The sequence below is a fragment of the Podarcis bocagei genome (genome assembly GCF_964188305.1).
Source record: "Podarcis bocagei genome assembly, chromosome: 10".
Taxonomy (NCBI): Eukaryota; Metazoa; Chordata; class Lepidosauria; order Squamata; family Lacertidae; genus Podarcis; species Podarcis bocagei.
Window position 1 is genome coordinate 38760494 of NC_138135.1, and position 16716 is coordinate 38777209.

Consider the following 16716-nt stretch of genomic DNA (forward strand, 5'->3'; position numbering starts at 1 on the left):
GTAATTATCTTGCTTTAGTTACTCATGGGGAGAAGGTGCTGAAACCCTATTCTGTGACCATTCAAAATTCTACATGGCCCTTTCCCTCCTCTAGATTTGGATACAGGAATTTATTTGCAAATAAGAGAACAGCTGCTATTCAGCTAGAGGTTTGTTGGAGCCTCTTCTGCTATTGTTCAGTACAGTAGTATCTCGGGTTATAAACTTAATTCGTTCCAGAGATCCATTCTTAACCGAAACCGTTCTTAACTTGTCATGCGTTTTCGCTAATGGGGCCTCCTGCCGCCGCCGCGCCGCTGGCACGCAATTTCCGTTCTCATCCTGGGGCAAAGTCTGTAACCCGAGGTACTAGTTCCAGGTTAGCTGAGTTTGTAACCCGAAGTGTTTGCAACCCAAGGTGTTTGTAACCCAAGGTACCACTGTATAAGAAATAGTTTACCTCTATAGGAGTAGAAGCTGCAGCAAAGAATGTCAACAAAACATCAGCGGTGTTTATGGTTCCCTTAATTTCATGCAAATTATTTATTTGAGTAGTGGTCACAATTCCTGTGCATGTGGGAAAGCTATTTGTGATGCGTTATATGGAAAAGGAGAAGTTGCATAAAGGTGGGCGTGCCTTCTTCAGACCTGAGAATGAGTCAAATTATACAGTTCACTATCCGAAGAACTGTTTCTTAAGGCATGGCTTAACTTCTCAGACTGTATTATTCTGATATACATAATATCCTAAGCATTAAGTATACGTGTGTGTGTGTGTGTGTGTGTGTGTGTGTTCAGAGCAGAATATCCTTCCTTGCTCACACGCTGTGTTTCCTCTTGCAACAATTCAGAATGAATAATATTGACTTGCCATTACGCAGCCAAATCCTGGCCCACATGTGAGCTTGTCTTGCTGTGTATCCGCCTCTAAGGAGAGTGAACTCTTATGTTTATTGCTGCTGTATAAAAGGCATTCATGAAGTCATGGCTAGAACTGTCACCTCAGGCCTTCGAGAACAGAACCCTGCTGCTAACTCTCATTTTTAAGTAACTGTATGTATAGAGAAAGCAAAGCTTTGTGGGAAGAAGGAACAAATAGTAGCAGAAGGGAAGAGAACATTATGTGTGGGGCGGAAGAGTGTGTAGGAAGGGGGAGGAGCATCGCAAAGTACTGCAAGGAAATCATGAACAAGAGGGGCAAAGGACAGTGTACTCTTGGTCTTGTTTTTTTAGTCAGATAGGACGTGGAGTAGATTTAACCCTGGCAAATGAGATTCTACATCACTGGTCCTATTGACTATGCAGCCTTTTAAGCCTTTTTCAAGTATACTGTTTATGTTTACACATTTTGGAAGCTTCAAGCTGCACTGACCATCTGGGAAAAGGTGGTGAAGGGAGCAGAGGACAAATTCCATAAATTTTAGGGATATAGCTTACTATTGGCATCTGTCTTTCTCAAGAGACAATGAAGTGCGCCTCCAGGGGTACAGTCAAACCGCTGCTAACAGCACCAAAGTGACCTCCCCAGGGCACTGGTGCTAAGGCACCAGTAAGGACCAGTTTTGCTATTTCCAGTTTGGCTTGAAGCCTTACTTATAGATCTTGTACTGTTGGCTTCTTCATGGTAAAGCATGCAACATAAAGCTTGTTGTTGATCCAAAGTCCAACGCGCATATTGTACACAGCTAGATATAAATCCATATGACTACAGTTGAACATCTCACCAGAGAGTTTCTTTGTCCCTTGGCTGCCAAGCATCTTGCTATATGAAATGCTTCCTGATTCTGTTCCTAAGCAACTGCTTCGTTCTGTATTTAGAGAGTGCACTTCTGTTTTTCTGGAAGTCATTGTTTATACTGTTTCCATCATCTACAAAGAAACTTAGAGCTGTGTTAATACCTGTCCGTTTACCCTTCTGAGATCTGCCACTGTATAATTTAAGGCTCCTGCAAGTCATCTTGAATTGATTTCTCTTAGAGTATCCTAGCTGTTTTCTGAACAGTTGCAAATTGTGGGTAGACATCTCCCTCATTTAGAAGACCAGAATATCCTGCTGTGGTGAACAGTTGCAAAGGAAAGGCTCTTGACACACAGAAATAAAGCTTATGACCATTCCCTTGATGGCTAGGTTCCAGAATATGTAAATCTTAATAAACTAGAGATGCTTTGGTGGGATCTGTGGGAAAGTAGTAAAATGATTTCATCATAAGAAGCAGCTCACCAAATATCAACAAGGGAGTTAAATATATACCAGTATGCTTGTGGGATTGCCTTAGCCCATATATGCCTATTTAGTCTGCAAAACTGGCACTGTTACAAGTGCTACAAAATACTCATTGCGCACTTGTAAGAAATTGATCTTTTAGTGTACAGTGCAGGAATCCTTTGCCCAACGTGGGGCACGAACCCACAATCCTGCAATTAAGAGTCTCATGCTCTGTTGTTGGCATCTGTCTGTCTTGAGAGAGACAAAAGTCTACTGAATGAGCCACTCAGCTTTGCTTCAGAGAAGCAAAGGGAAACCATGAACATGATTATTTAATGAGCACAAATGGATTGTGGTCGAGCAACAGGATGTGCCTTTTTATAAAAACCCCTGTTAACGTCCATCTAGCCGTCGGAAGCTTTTCACTACGGTCTGGAAGTGGTTGAGCGTAGGTGTTCACCCTGTCTTACAGGGCTGTTATGTAGAAGAGACAACACGAAGTAACGGTGTTAACTTTCGATTCCCTGTGCGTTACTCACAGCTTCTGAAAATATAGCTAGGCAAGCAGAACTGCTCCAGTGTCTGTGCTGTGCATAAGTACGTGATAGCGGTGGAGACTTAGGAGGAATCGTAATAAGCGGAGAACAAAGGCCAGAGAGGTTGGCTGCCCTCGGTTCCTGCTGCCCCACATATCCCCTTCCCATGCTAAGTTGCCTTTCTCCTTTCTCTTTCCCTTGGTCCCTCTCCCTCTCCTGCCCTTTGACCCTGCTCCTTTTGTTCTTCCAGCTTGCTCCCCCTCCTTTGGGCTCTCTCGCCACTCAGTCAGTCCTCTCAGACATTTTCTGTCAGCTTGAAGGTTGTGCCTTTAAGCTTGTAAGGTTTCCTGAGGCCTGGCTTTGGACAGTGTTGTGCTTAAGAACCTCTACAACAGTGGCAGTGCCTTTGCCTTGGCGAACTCTTCTCAGCTTGCAGGACTCCCTGCTTTCTGAAGGCAGAGAGGTGCTAATAAGTATATGATACCTTCAAGGGCAATAAAGAATGCTAGCAGCATTGGTTTGTTGCTTGGGTAGTGCTATTCAAGAGGGTAATATCCTTCATCCAGTCACATAGCTTAAAGTTACTTGGATTGTTTCTCAGGAAAGAGAAATGAATAGGTCTGAAAAAAACATTTCACATTCCTAGTTGCCATTATCACATTCCTAGGATGTGAGGGTCTTGGGTACAAGGTTAAACAAGAATTGTTCCTGTGTAGAGAATTGTAATGAATTGAGCTGCCCACTGTTTAACTCAAAATAGAGAGCAGGTCACTTCATAGGAATAATTTGTTACAGTTTTCTCCTTGTAGAAAAGAACACGTGATTTCAATACAACTATGTGCATATACTGCTGAAAGTAAACAGATCACACTTATGTGTTCCTACATGAGAGTAAAAATGTAATCAATGAAATGACACAAAGCTATGCTTCCATTCTAGCACATAAACACTTTGCAGTTTAAAAAGTCTTTTGTTTTTCCTCTTTGAGGAAATTTGGCTACTTATTTTAATTACATTATAGATCCAAAATTCACAAAAGCTCGTAAACTTTCCACACATAGGATTGGACTTCTCACTGTTTTGGTCTAATAGAAGAAGAGAACTTGACAGTGTGGGATTACTTTTGAACAATCTGTTTCTTGCAGATTTGTTTAGTTTTAATCAAAGGTACTTCATGAATACCTTAAGGCTTTTTAACAGACAGTGTCGATTCTTTGATGTATTAATTGAATAAATTTATGTAATTCAGTAACATCTGAGGCCATTTAGTTTTCTTACCACTTCATGTTTTCTCTATGGGTTTTTTTAAAGGTAGTTGATGATATATTTATTATGCTCTGCTTATGTTGGTGTATTCTAAATTCACAAAACGGAATATTACCCTTTCTGCATGTATATGAGCCATCTTAAGGATGGAACCTTTTCATATGAGTCCATTAGGCAGGACTTTCAAAGAATGTGATTCCCTCAGCTTCCCAGCCACATTGTCTGAGGGATGATACACCGGGCTGCAAGTACCCTGCATTAAAAATGTGAATTGCCTGAGCACAGAATTTTAACATTATTTGTCAGGAAAAGCTGGTGCAACCTGTTTAAATTTATGCAGATTCAGCAAACATACAGATTTCTTTTTCACTCTGGACTCTATACCATGATGGCTTTGCACTACCCCTGAAAGGAAGGACATCTGTTCACCTACTTATTGTTGCTCTCTTCAACCCTCTGCAGCAGCGGCTTTCTCACCCTTTGCGATGAGCCAGAGGTGTCAGTCTGTACAAGACCTTGATGATATCGGGGTGAATTGACTGCCTGTCTCTTGTAGCAGCTCAGTGATTGCTGCATGCCTGCTAGGTTATACAATATTCTGGCTCTCAGCTATGCTTAGGGAGTTTCTCTGGCTCAGCTTCTGTGCACAGGGGGGAGTGAAAGGGAACATTTTTTATTGTGCATTTTCTTTTGTGTGGTGTGCTTCACCGTTGATGATCTACCTTCCAGGTTTCAAATATTTTGAACCTCATTCAAATACCACAGTAAGCAGACTGTGTGGTAACTCTGTTCTTCTTTTTTTTCTCTCTCTCAACATGTTCCTGAATTTCCTGCTTGTGGGATGAATTGGTTGGTGTTGGCAAATTTCAGAGCCTATTGTGAAGAATGGCAGACCTCCAACATCCCATAGTATGCACTCATTCCTTCACCAGTACACGGGATCCTTCAAAAAGCCTCCGCTACGAAGACCACACAGTGTTATCGGTGGCAGCCTTGGCTCTTTCATGGCAATGCCAAGGAACGGGAGCAGATTAGGTAATGTGTCCTTATATTATCAATTCATTATGTTATTCTATGGCTTCTGCACTCCAGAGTATCAGTAAGGCAATCATATTTCTAATATAGTAATAGAAATAAAACTGGTGGACACCATCTATGTAGGATGGCATCCTAGTTAGCTGGATGCAAAACAACAACAACAACTGTAAGCGGTAAACAAATCAAAACTATTAATTTATAAAACATTTCCATGTGAATGGCTAACACCTAGGAAGGTAGACTGTATCCCTCACATAGACCACAATCCAAATTGTTTACCGCTGCAGCCGAGGTTCTGGAGTCATGGAGCTACCACCACATCCACAGCCTGGCTGCTCAGAGTGGTGGCAACAGAAAGGAGGTGTGGAGCTCGGCTGATCAGGCTTGATCCCTGCACCTGCATGAGGCTGGCACAGCAATTGGGAACAAATCAGTCCTGATGCCCACCAGCTGTGAGAGCAACTCAGCATCCTGTAAATCCCAGGCTGATGTCACCTTCACTCCATTTCATTGCTATCCACTGGACTGTGTTGGGGATACCATTGGCGGCCTTCTGCCCACATTGCTGGTGGAGCAGCGCATGTACCACTTTATTGGCAGCAGTTGACAGGAGCCCAGCAGTTCATAGAATCGTTTATTTAAAGGCCGCTAAGATTGCAGTGCTATGCATACTTATGTGCGAGTGAGTCCCATGAAACTCAGTGTGACTTATTTGTGAGTAGACATGAATAGCATGGTGCTGTAAAGCCCTATTTGGGTGTTCACTCTTGTGATTCAAGAGCCCCACGATTCAAGGGATACTATCACCCTTCCAGAAAGGCCGAGTTAATCCAGACCAGAGTGTGCCACAAAGCATGTACACAGCGTTATGGTGCTTCACAAAAGAAGGCTTCGAGAAATCTCAAAAGTATACAGTGGTGCCTCGCAAGACGAAATTAATTCGTTCTGCGAGTTTTTTCGTCTTGCGAATTTTTCATCTTGCGAAGCACCTCTTCAAGCAATGCACCCTGGTATTAACGGTTTTAAGAAAAAGGAAACAAACTTGCAAGACGTTTTCGTCTTGCGAAGCAAGGCCATAGGGAAATTCGTCTTGCGAAGCAACTCAAAAAACGAAAAACTCTTTCGTCTTGCGAGGCATTCGTCTTGCAAGGTACCACTGTACATCCTTCTGTATACTTACTCATTCTAAATGGAAACTGCAGTTGTTGCCATCTCCTGGTCGGCTTTCATCTTAAATGAAGCTTAAGATAGCAGTAACGTTTGGTGGTTGAAGCAATCAAAATAAAGGTGGAGTGTAAATCACGAGTCCCCGTGATGAAACATTTGGGACTGACTGTTCTAAGTTGGTGGTGGTAGGAAGATGATATTGCCAGACTTCAGCCCATTGGCTAGAGATGACAGCTGTGAAAAGCGTTTGCATAAGATTCATAACCAATCCATTCTTTACAGTCTCCTTCCTAAGTCTTATGGTGATCTCTCCTCCTGCAATTATTTTGTTGTCTGAATCAATTACATGCTTTTATGTTACTGAATCCTTGGAATATTGCTTAAATATTCATGAGTGCAGGTTCCCCTCCCCTCTTTGTACAGAAATTAACTGGCAGGCTTGCCAGTTCTTTGTGCCTGCAGATGTGAATTAGGTTTCCCAGAGGTGTAATTTTATGTCAATAAGCTCAAGATATAGAAATCATTCCTATGAACAGAGTGCAGCTTTGTCTGATAAGCAGAAGGGGACTTCAGTTGGTATCGTCAATTTCCTGCATCTGCCACTACTTCACCCAGTCAATTGTATTAAATTCATTCTTTTGCATAATGGGAATAACATCTCCCATGCATGACTTTTTAATTAATACAAAGTGCATTTTTTGTTTTATTTTCAAGTAGATACAAGAATATTTAGGGCTATAAAAATAAATTTCTGCAAACAGAAGCTACTCCAGCTTAGCAAACTGCAGCAGTCATTATGCCTAGCTTCTACTGAATTGGAAGCTTAAGCCCTGTAATTGCCAAAATGGATGCCATTACTCACAGAAGAATCTTTCGTATTCATAACAGTGGAGCGATAGAATATTTTGTTGCCTGATCTCAACCATTCTGCAACTAACTACTTAATCTGCAGATGGCACTTTTCAATAAAGCCTTCACCTTCCTCATCAGTCATTTTCCATATAATTTATTTAAAGCGTGTATGTGACAATACCCATACAAACATGTTTTGTTGTATCAAAGGCCTGTTTATAAACCCTGTACCAGGATTTGATTTAATTCCTTTTCATTAGTTGACAGTACTGGAATACATAATGGGAAATTGTAGAACCTCCTTTATTAGATCATGATTGGATAATTATTTAAAAAATAATATATTGCATTTATTAGTGTATAGTGCTAAAATCTAGGCATGGTAGCATCAGGATTTATTTAATTAGCTATCCATTTCTGTTATGGGAACATAGTGCTAAAGTAGCATTTATTGGGGGGTGGGGAATCAAATAACAAAGTAAATGTTTAAAATGGCACAAAGCCTATAGTATCAGCAGGTGATTGCATCACCCTTGTCACCTAAACCTGAGTCAACATGCGTTGGATATGATATATAATGGATGCACTTGCACATTGTCTAATGTTGCTTTTGCATAACTAGGCCTATGTTGATTGGACTTGTGTACGTACACAGCAGTTTATATGCACAGGTGGAACAGGTGTAGTCTTTCTCCTCTCCCACACATTGATTGCACATTATTTGCCTAGAACATAAAGCATCCTGTAACCCCATACTAAAGGAAATCAGCTTCTGTCAAAATCAAATATATGTATGCATTTCCATAGTGGGTTAGATAATCTTCAGTAAACCGGAGCAAGGCATTGGATTTGTGTACTCTACCCGACTCTCCTCCTGTGCAGCTGGGAGAATGCCTGACTAGTTTTACTTTCAATTTCAAAGAATCTTCACTTACTGTTAGGTGCAAAAGAGGAATCCTGTTTTAAAGCAAACAATAGTTAAACCTCTAGTGGGCAAAAGATCAGCCAGGTTCTGGGTGATTTTCAGTAGATCAATAATTGCAGTAGGCAATATTTTTTCTGAATCCAAATATGTTAAAGAATAGCAGCAACAAAATGACTCTTCCCACCTTGATTTTGAGATTCAGTTTTGCATGGCTGTGAACTCAGTTCAGCTTTGGTACTCAAAAGAGAGCCAGGGTGGTGTAGTGATTAAGAGTGGTAGATTTGTAATCTGGGGAACCGGGTTTGCGTCTCCGCTCCTCCACATGCAGCTGCTGGGTGACCTTGGGCCAGTCACACTTCTTTGAAGTCTCTTAGCCCCACTCACCTCATAGAGTGTTTGTTGTGGGGGAGGAAGGGAAAGGAGAATGTTACCCGCTTTGAGACTCCTTCGGGTAGTGATAAAGCGGGATATCAAATCCAAAATAATAATAAAAAAGAGCCAGCACAAGATGTTCTGCTGCCTGAGGGAGAGCCTATAGTGTACGTGTACCAAATCTCTTCAGGGCCTCCAACAAGCAATGCCTCACTTTAACAAAGTTTCCTAGGGAACATAGGGTCCTTCCAGAATGAGGCATTGTGGGTGAGGCATTGTGTGAGCAGCTGCTTTGCTGTGACAGCAGCAGCTAGTATTATTTAAAGTTTTGAGAAAACTATTAGACTTTAAACACTTTGTAACTTACGTTTTAAACCATGGATTGAAGCTGTCTTGTTAGCAGTTAACCTTTGTTTTAACCAATATTCCAGGATTGCACATAACTCTAAGCTGAGTTTCTTTGAAACTGTAAAGTCTTGACTGTATGAGAGGAGAAGGGAGAGAGCAGCATGCAAAGCCCCACACCATTTGTAGACTCACTGAGGCTTCTCTGTGTTGTAGTAAACCATGGTTTCATTTTACAAATGAACCAGCCCATTGTGTTGCTGGATTATTTCTTCTAGGACAGTTTGTTTGGTTGTAGACTTGTGCCTTATTTTAATATTTTCCATCCAGAGAAGTACCGGGTATGCACTCCCCCATTTTTGAAAAGGAATCTGTTAAATACTATGCAGCATGACAAGATAATTCACACCGCTGAATTCTTCAGAATGGCCTAGATATGCCTTTTATCTTGCAGTCTTATGTTTCATCAAGAAAGTACTCCTTGTTTGCTTTGAAAATCATAGATTTGGTGTCCCTAAGAAAAATAGTCTGTTCATATTTCCCTCACTGGAATATATTGGCAAAAGCATTGTTAATCCCTCTTAATAGTGATCCAACGTCTTTAAAAACAACTAGACATTTTCTTATTTTTCCTTCATAAAGTTGTCATTAGAGGTAAATAATACAAATCTGAATGTAATTTAGTCATCACTAGTTGTGGTTCTTGTATGTTTTTCTCATTTCCTACTATCTTTTAAGAACACTAAAAAATACACGTAAATGTTACATTCACAATTTGACATTTACTATTGCATATGCAAGGAGCTGATTTGCACTGTTACCCATTTCAAGAACACAGTGCCATTACTTGAAGTTGTTTGATAATTGAATATTACTCTCGCTTGAAATATTCTTTCTTAGCAGCTTTTAAATAAAGCATCCTCTTAAATGTATCCTTAATATGAAGCTGTATGACTTGCAGAAGATTTTGACCGTACACATTCTAAACTCATTTTTCCTGCTATCTCAACTGCATATTGGTAGCCTTCGTATTCAAAGACAAGCAGATTGAAGAAGTTTCAATTAAAAAATAGAAACTCAAGTCAATAAGACTTGTTGGACCAAAATGGCGTTGTTTTATATTTAGAAAGAACAATCATGTCGTGGGCACAATCTTATTGATAAAATGGGTACTACATTAGTTTCGTCCAGTGCCTTTGGTTGGCAGTAAAGGCAGAAATGTGAAGTAATGGCTGGTTTTCTTTGATTTAGATATTGTACATGAAAATCTGAAAATGGGATCAGATGGCGAAAGTGATCAAGCTTCCGGAACGTCGTCTGATGAAGTCCAATCCCCTACAGGTGTTTGCCTCAGAAACCGGATACACAGAAGGATTTCCATGGAGGTAATACTCCCCCATGGGAAACTATATTATGTTAACAAGAGACTTGGGATTTGTTTGCCTGCTTTTAGCTACTTCCTTTCTTGTCAGTTAGTTTTAGAGTAAATTCATTGATGTTCACTGTAATTAGCTGGTAGTTACTGAAGTAGCAATTAACTTTTTTCATGCTTTTTCCAAATAATATTTGATAGTGTTGTGAGACCTTCTTGTAAATAAATAATCTAACCCTTTAGAGAGTTGATATGCGAATATGTCAAAGTGTACAGTGATTAACTCTCCTAGTCTGAAGGCTGGGCCAGTGTACTTTAATTTACCCTTCCAGAGAAGAATGGTCAACCAACTTGAATGGCCATGTTTAGTTCCTGAGTCTGCCCTCTTAAGGAGAATGATTGTTTTGCATGGCAGCTTAATTTTTAAGACCTGTCTACTTTTTTTTAATAGCTTCACTTTCAGTTTTCTCCTGTTCTCCTAAGTTTTCCCTCCTTTTCCAGTGTTTTAGTTTGTTTGAATTCATGTACCGTAGTTTTTCCAGGGCTTATCAGTGCCCATAGATCTCCTATTCCTTTGCCCCCTAATTCAGTGGGAAATGGATAGCATGCCCCCATCATAAGAACGCAGGAAGAGTCCTCCTGAAAGGAGAGGTTTTCCTCAGCTTTGAATTCAGATTCCTTCTATTCTTGCTGTACTTCAAGAAGTGTGAAATGAGTCGATGGAAGCATGGTCATTGACACCATAAATCGTGGAATTGTCCAACCATTCTGGCCATCCCAGTGTCCCTCTGAGTTCCCTGGACTTGACAAAGGGCACCTCAAACAATCATAACCCTCAGAATTTACTTGGGGTTCCTGGACAAAGTCTAGGAAGTTTAAGCACTTTCTGGTGCCCCCCTTGGAGGACTGAAGTTGGCAGGGAAAGGAGGTCGCAACATGACTCTAAATGCTTCTACTCTGAGCGGGAAGAGATTTCCTCAGCTACAGCTGTCTCAAAGAATGGAAGGGAATTTCTTTCTGGAAGGAAATATTGAAGTTGGTTCAATATTGAAGGTCTCTGTCTGGAGGCATCCACAGCTTCCTTGTTGCACAACAATAGGCCACTTTTCTATTGGTAAACGTATTTACCTCCAGTGACTTGGTGAGTGTAATTAAACTGAGAGCAAGTGGGAGGCTAACTTCCAGTGTTGTAGTTCCAATCCTAAATGAGACATCTGCTGCTGGTGGAGAGAGTGGGAGAGGGGGGGGAGAGGAGAATCCCAAGCACATTTAGTTTCACCCAAAGAGACATGGTGTTGAAAATTCCAGATGCTCAAAATTGCCCAGAAGCATCGTGAAATAAAAACATATGAAAGATGTAAACATAATATAGGCCTGAGGGGGTGGTATTGATGATATATGTGGGCCCATTCCAAATCTATATCTGTGAGGTTAGAAGCTACGAGAGTAAACCTGGTCAGACCATAGGTCTTTTTCCACATCGTCTGGGTGAATGCCACATCATCCTAGGATGGAGAAGTATAGGTCAGGGGCTAGTTTGTGTGTGAGTTTTTGCCTGGGCTGGAAACTAGACAGAAAAGCTTGGCTTTTCTGTCGACTGATTCCAAAGCTATGGCTTTGAGAACTGCCCAGTTGGAGTGTTAACACTATGAGCCCTGGAGTCTCTTGCTGCTCGGAGACAGGGGTGTCTGATTTTGGTACCAGGGCATTTCAAATAAATATTCTCAGATTTTGTGTTGTGAAGTGCACCAAATGTTGCTGGGGGGAAAGCACTACACCCTATTGTGGCCAGATTTTGGAACTTTCTTCAGGAGTTTGTTTTGCCCTCATCAACTTTCATTTCCTGGCATGCAGACTCTTGAGCAAAGATGGGGAACTTGTGGCCTTCAGGATGTTGTTGGACTACAACATGTAATTAGCAGGACGTGATTTAACTGTTGTTGACCATATAGTGATGGCCACAGATTCCCTTCCCTTGCCGCTTACTAATCTGCATAACACTTCAGAAACTAAACACAATGGGAGAGTTCTAGACTTCTTCAGCTTTTCAGTCTTCCTGTTTAACAAACGGAATCTTGTATGATGGTAAACAAAGGGAGGAAAGAATACTTAATTTCCTTCATTTATAAGGCTTTGTATGCATGCCAGCCATCCTACCTGGAGAAAAATTGCAGCAAAACTGAGATGTAACTAGTTGATAATTTTAATATACAAGGGCAAAACCTACTTTAAAGTCAACTTCGTAATTGTAGAACCTTACAAAGTTCTTGCCCAAAAGAAAGTCCAAAAGAATTTTGACAATTATAATTTTGCTTTTTGGATTCAATTCAGGACACATTTTTCCTATTGATTTGTGTGGCAACTTGCCAATTTCACCTGTTTGAGTTTATGTACTAAGAATGCAAAAAGCAGCCTTGACATTCACTTTAGTTATTTCCCTCCAAATTAAGTATCCAGACTGAAAGCCTTTTACATTTAGCAGTTTGAAAATGATGCACATAATACTCATAATTAAGTTCATCAGATAAACTCTGGAAACATTTTCCTCACAGACTGTCGGTTCTTCCATTTCTTCCCTCCGCTACCAAATTCAAAATATGTGTTTCTAATGCCATTGAAATTAGAATGACATGATTTAATTACACGTCTGTTGGCAAGCACAATCAATGATGTCAGTGCTGGCAAGATGTCTGGGTGCTCTGAAAAATGAGGCTGTTGATAACAAGTTAGAGATTGCAAGGATATGTTTGGACAATATCTACTTTTCAGAATTATTTTATTGTATAATAGATGAGACCACTTGAGTGGTGGCTCCTCTTATTGAACTGGAATGTCTTTAAATTGTGATGCCAGTAGCATGTATAGCAGTTAAAAGATTCTGCTGTGGTTATTACAGCAGCTTTCTGCAACCTGGTGCTCTCCAGATTTTTGGACTACAACTCCCATCAGCCCCCAGCCATGATTGTAGTCAAGAACATCTGAAGGACAGCAGGTTGGAGAAACCTGTTTTGTCTGTCCTACACAGACAGTAGTATATATACTATATGCCAACTAGATTGCTCACTGGGACAAGACAGTTTGAGCATATTACACTGATTCTGATCTGACTGTGCTGGTTGCCAATCAGTTTCTGGACCCAATTCAAGGTGCTGGTTTTGACCTATAAAGCCTTAAATGGCTCAGGACTGTAGTACTCCCTCTCTCTATGTGAACCTACCAGGACCTTAGGTCTCTAAGGTCCTTCTTTGTGTGCCTCCTCCATGAGAGGTCCAAAGGGGGCAACACAATAACGGGCCTTTTCTGTAGTGGTCCCCTGTTGTGGAATACTCTCCCCAGGGAGCTTCGGCTAGCACCTTCATTATACACCTTTAGGCACCAGGCAAAAACACTCCTCTTCAACTAGGCCTTTGGTTGATTGACATCCACTGCCCTTTTAAATGTGTTGTGGGAGGGAGGATTATTGGTTTGTTTTTATTTTGTATTTTGTTAGTTTTTATATTGTAATTTTATATTGTGAACCACCCTGAGATCTATGGTTGAAGGGCGGTATACAAATTTATTTATTTATTTAATAATAATAATAATAACCAGTAACTTTTGTTCTCCATACTCCCCTTCATTCCATGAGCAACATACTGTCTAAGAAGGGTCTTCAGTCAGACTATGATCTTCTTTTCTCTTATATAGAACATAATTTTTCAAATGTGTAATCTTTTTCACATATCCACTATGCACATTTTTTATTTAAAAAAAAACTAATTACAACTTAGTTTTAAAAATGTCTGTATTAAACTGTTAGGTTTTCATTCACAGTTTTAAGTTCTCTTACAGTTTGAAGATCTTATAAAGATTATGTTTAGCTTTCTGTCCATTTATGAGGTAATGATTTCTCCATGAGTGTGTTTGGAGTGTTCCAAAGTTGAGCTCTTAATGCTTACTGACCTTTCTGAGATGTGTTCTGCTTCAGATGTGTTAGAAAATTTAATTTATGCAAAATAGATTTGCTGGAGAAGGCTGTGTGGTTTTAAATGGCTCCCATGTCTGTGAATGACATGATTAACTTGATAGGCAATGTGTTCCTTTGATCAGCAGTTTTCAGATTGTGTGGTGAGCCTGGGGATGAGGTAGTGAACATAAGACGCTTGGAAATGGAGTGAAGTTGAAAGGAGGGAAAGGATCCTTGAGCACATAGAAGCTGAGGCACTTTATTGTCCAGCAGTAGCTATTTAGCAGTGCCTAGGGGGCGGGTGGTGCTGTGGTTTAAACCACTGAGCCTCCTGGGCTTGCCGATCAGAAGGTCGGCGGTTCGAAGCCCCGCAACGGGGTGAGCTCCTGTTGCTCTGTCCCAGCTTCTGCCAACCTAGCAATTCAAAAGCACACCAGTGCAAGTAGATAAATAGGTACCGCTGCAGCAGGAAGGTAAACGGCGTTTCCGTGCGCTCTGGCTTCTGTCATGGTGTCCCGTTCTGTCAGAAGCAGTATAGTCATGCTGGCCACATGACCCGGAAAGCTGTCTGTTGACAAACGCCGACTCCCTTGACCTGAAGCGAGATGAACGCCTCACCTCATAGTCACCCTTGACTGGAGTTAACCATCCGGGGGTCCTTTACCTTTTTTGCCTTACCTATTTAGCAGTGCAGCAGCCCAACCCACTGTGACATCCATGGAAGCTGTAAAGAGGAAGGGAACAGAGCTAAGTGTCAGCTTCTCCCCGCTCATGCCTTCTTCCTTGATGGCTGGAGCATGGGATATGCTCTTCTCATGCTTATGTTACATAAGTGTCCCAAACCACAGATCTTTCTCATGCAGCACTGGGCTTGCACATATCTTGCGTGCCAAAGAAATAATGGGTAGTGTGTTCCAGGGCTTCAGTAACAGAAAACAATTGTATCAATTTTTTACTGTGAAGTTAAGCTGGAAAGGTTCTTAGGACCCCTTAGTTGAACCCAATTGTAAATGAAAGCAATTTTGGGAAGATCAGTTGTCATCTACTATATAAAATAGTAGAGATGCACACTTATGGGAAGTTCAGTGCAGCCTTTTTACATAAGGTGCTCAGGTGCGAAAGAAGCCAGAGGCTCCTGTACCTTTAATAGTTGCACAGAAGAGGCAGTTTCACTGTGCATGGCAAGTCACAGTCGCTGAAAACACCTCTTCTACACAACTATTAAAGATGCATAAGCCCCTGTTTTATTTTGGCATTTGCAAGACCAGAAAAGTTTGAGGAGCCCCATGCTATTTAAATGGTATGATCATTATTACTCTTTGTAGTATTTAATCTTCTCTTTTAAATTTTAGTAGAGCCCTTCATTTCTTAAAATTCAGCAGAACATTAAACAAGCAAGTGCAATAAACATTGTGATGTCAGCCACTCATAAGTCATTTTGTGCTGCAGAAAAATTGACTTCCTTCATGAGGGAAGTATTACTCATTGCCATTAGCTGAGTGTGTTCCTGACATGGCATGATACAGTAAAACAACAAAATGGTGCACCATGATTCATGTTTGAAAATTGTCTGGTGCCTACACATAGATTAGTGTCATGGCCTATATGCCTTTATTTGGGCATCCTGATCTTTTGCTATTTTATTTACCTTACACGTTACCTTTCCAACAAAACAAATAATGTTTACAGTCCTTAAAACCCACAGTTGTTTGGGATCTGAAGGTTTCTTCTGCTCATACAGTTGCCATTTTACACCTTGCTCTGAAGTCTTGAGCAAAGTAAGTGAAAGCAACCCAACATTACTTTCAACAGTACAAGATTTTGTGTGTCTGCAAGTATCCTGAGAAAAGGCTAAGTTGTGGAAGTTACAATCCTTATATTTCAAAGACTGTAGAAGTTACAGTACTTTAATTTGTGCATCCAGTTCACTGCAAGTGTTCCAGTTCTGTCATGTTACAAAAATGCAATGTGATAAGTTAGCTTGGAAAAAAACTGCGAGAAAGGAGAGCTCATGCTGTATAATAAGAGTACATAATACAAAAACAGTAAGAAAAGTGGACCCATGTGTATGGCATGGACTCATAGTTTCTTGCCATGTTGGAAGACGCAATTAAATATTTACATATTATGTATGCTTTTATTTGTAAGGCTGTGGTGCCTTTAGGGTCAGCTTATCAGGAAATTAAACGGCAGAGCAAACAGCATCGTGGAACAAACAAGCCATATGAAATCCTCTTTGCTGAGCAGCAGCAGTGTAACTTATTAGCAAGCAGCTTGTGGCTGTTGCTGACATGATGTCTTCCTGATGCTAGTTGAAACTGGTGAGATGGCTGATTCAGTCTGATACTTACACAAGAGAGCAAATCACTTTCATTTGACCTATAATGGATTCTCTGGGCAATCAAGCTGACATCTACAAACTTTGAAGCTCAATCTTTCCCCCCTCTTCTCATTGGTAATGTTACGGGATCCTGATGACCATGGCATGTGGGCATCGCTTTCCATTTATTCTCTCTCTGTGATAGCATTGCAGTAGCAAGGACAATACTATAGTTAGAGTCAAATAATTAAGTGCCTGTCCTCATGATTTATTATGTGCTTCTCAGCTACTGTAATAAAGAAGATTTGGGAACCTGAAGCAATTATTTTAGGCTTCTAGCCTCTTTGCCAATTGTTTAATAATTTATCTTTTTGTGCTTTCTGTCCAGTGAA

The 16716-nt window shown here is 40.7% G+C and overlaps 1 protein-coding gene across 2 annotated transcripts in view; it reads left to right on the forward strand.

The window, feature by feature from the left end:
- CDK17 (cyclin dependent kinase 17) overlaps positions 1–16716 on the forward strand; it is a 71121-nt gene that overhangs the window by 29499 nt on the left and 24906 nt on the right. For both annotated transcript variants that reach the window (XM_081209665.1, XM_081209666.1), the window contains exons 3-4: positions 4858–5022; positions 9938–10071. In XM_081209665.1, coding sequence (XP_081065791.1) covers positions 4858–5022; positions 9938–10071 — 299 coding nt within the window. The remainder of the gene's footprint in view (positions 1–4857; positions 5023–9937; positions 10072–16716) is intronic.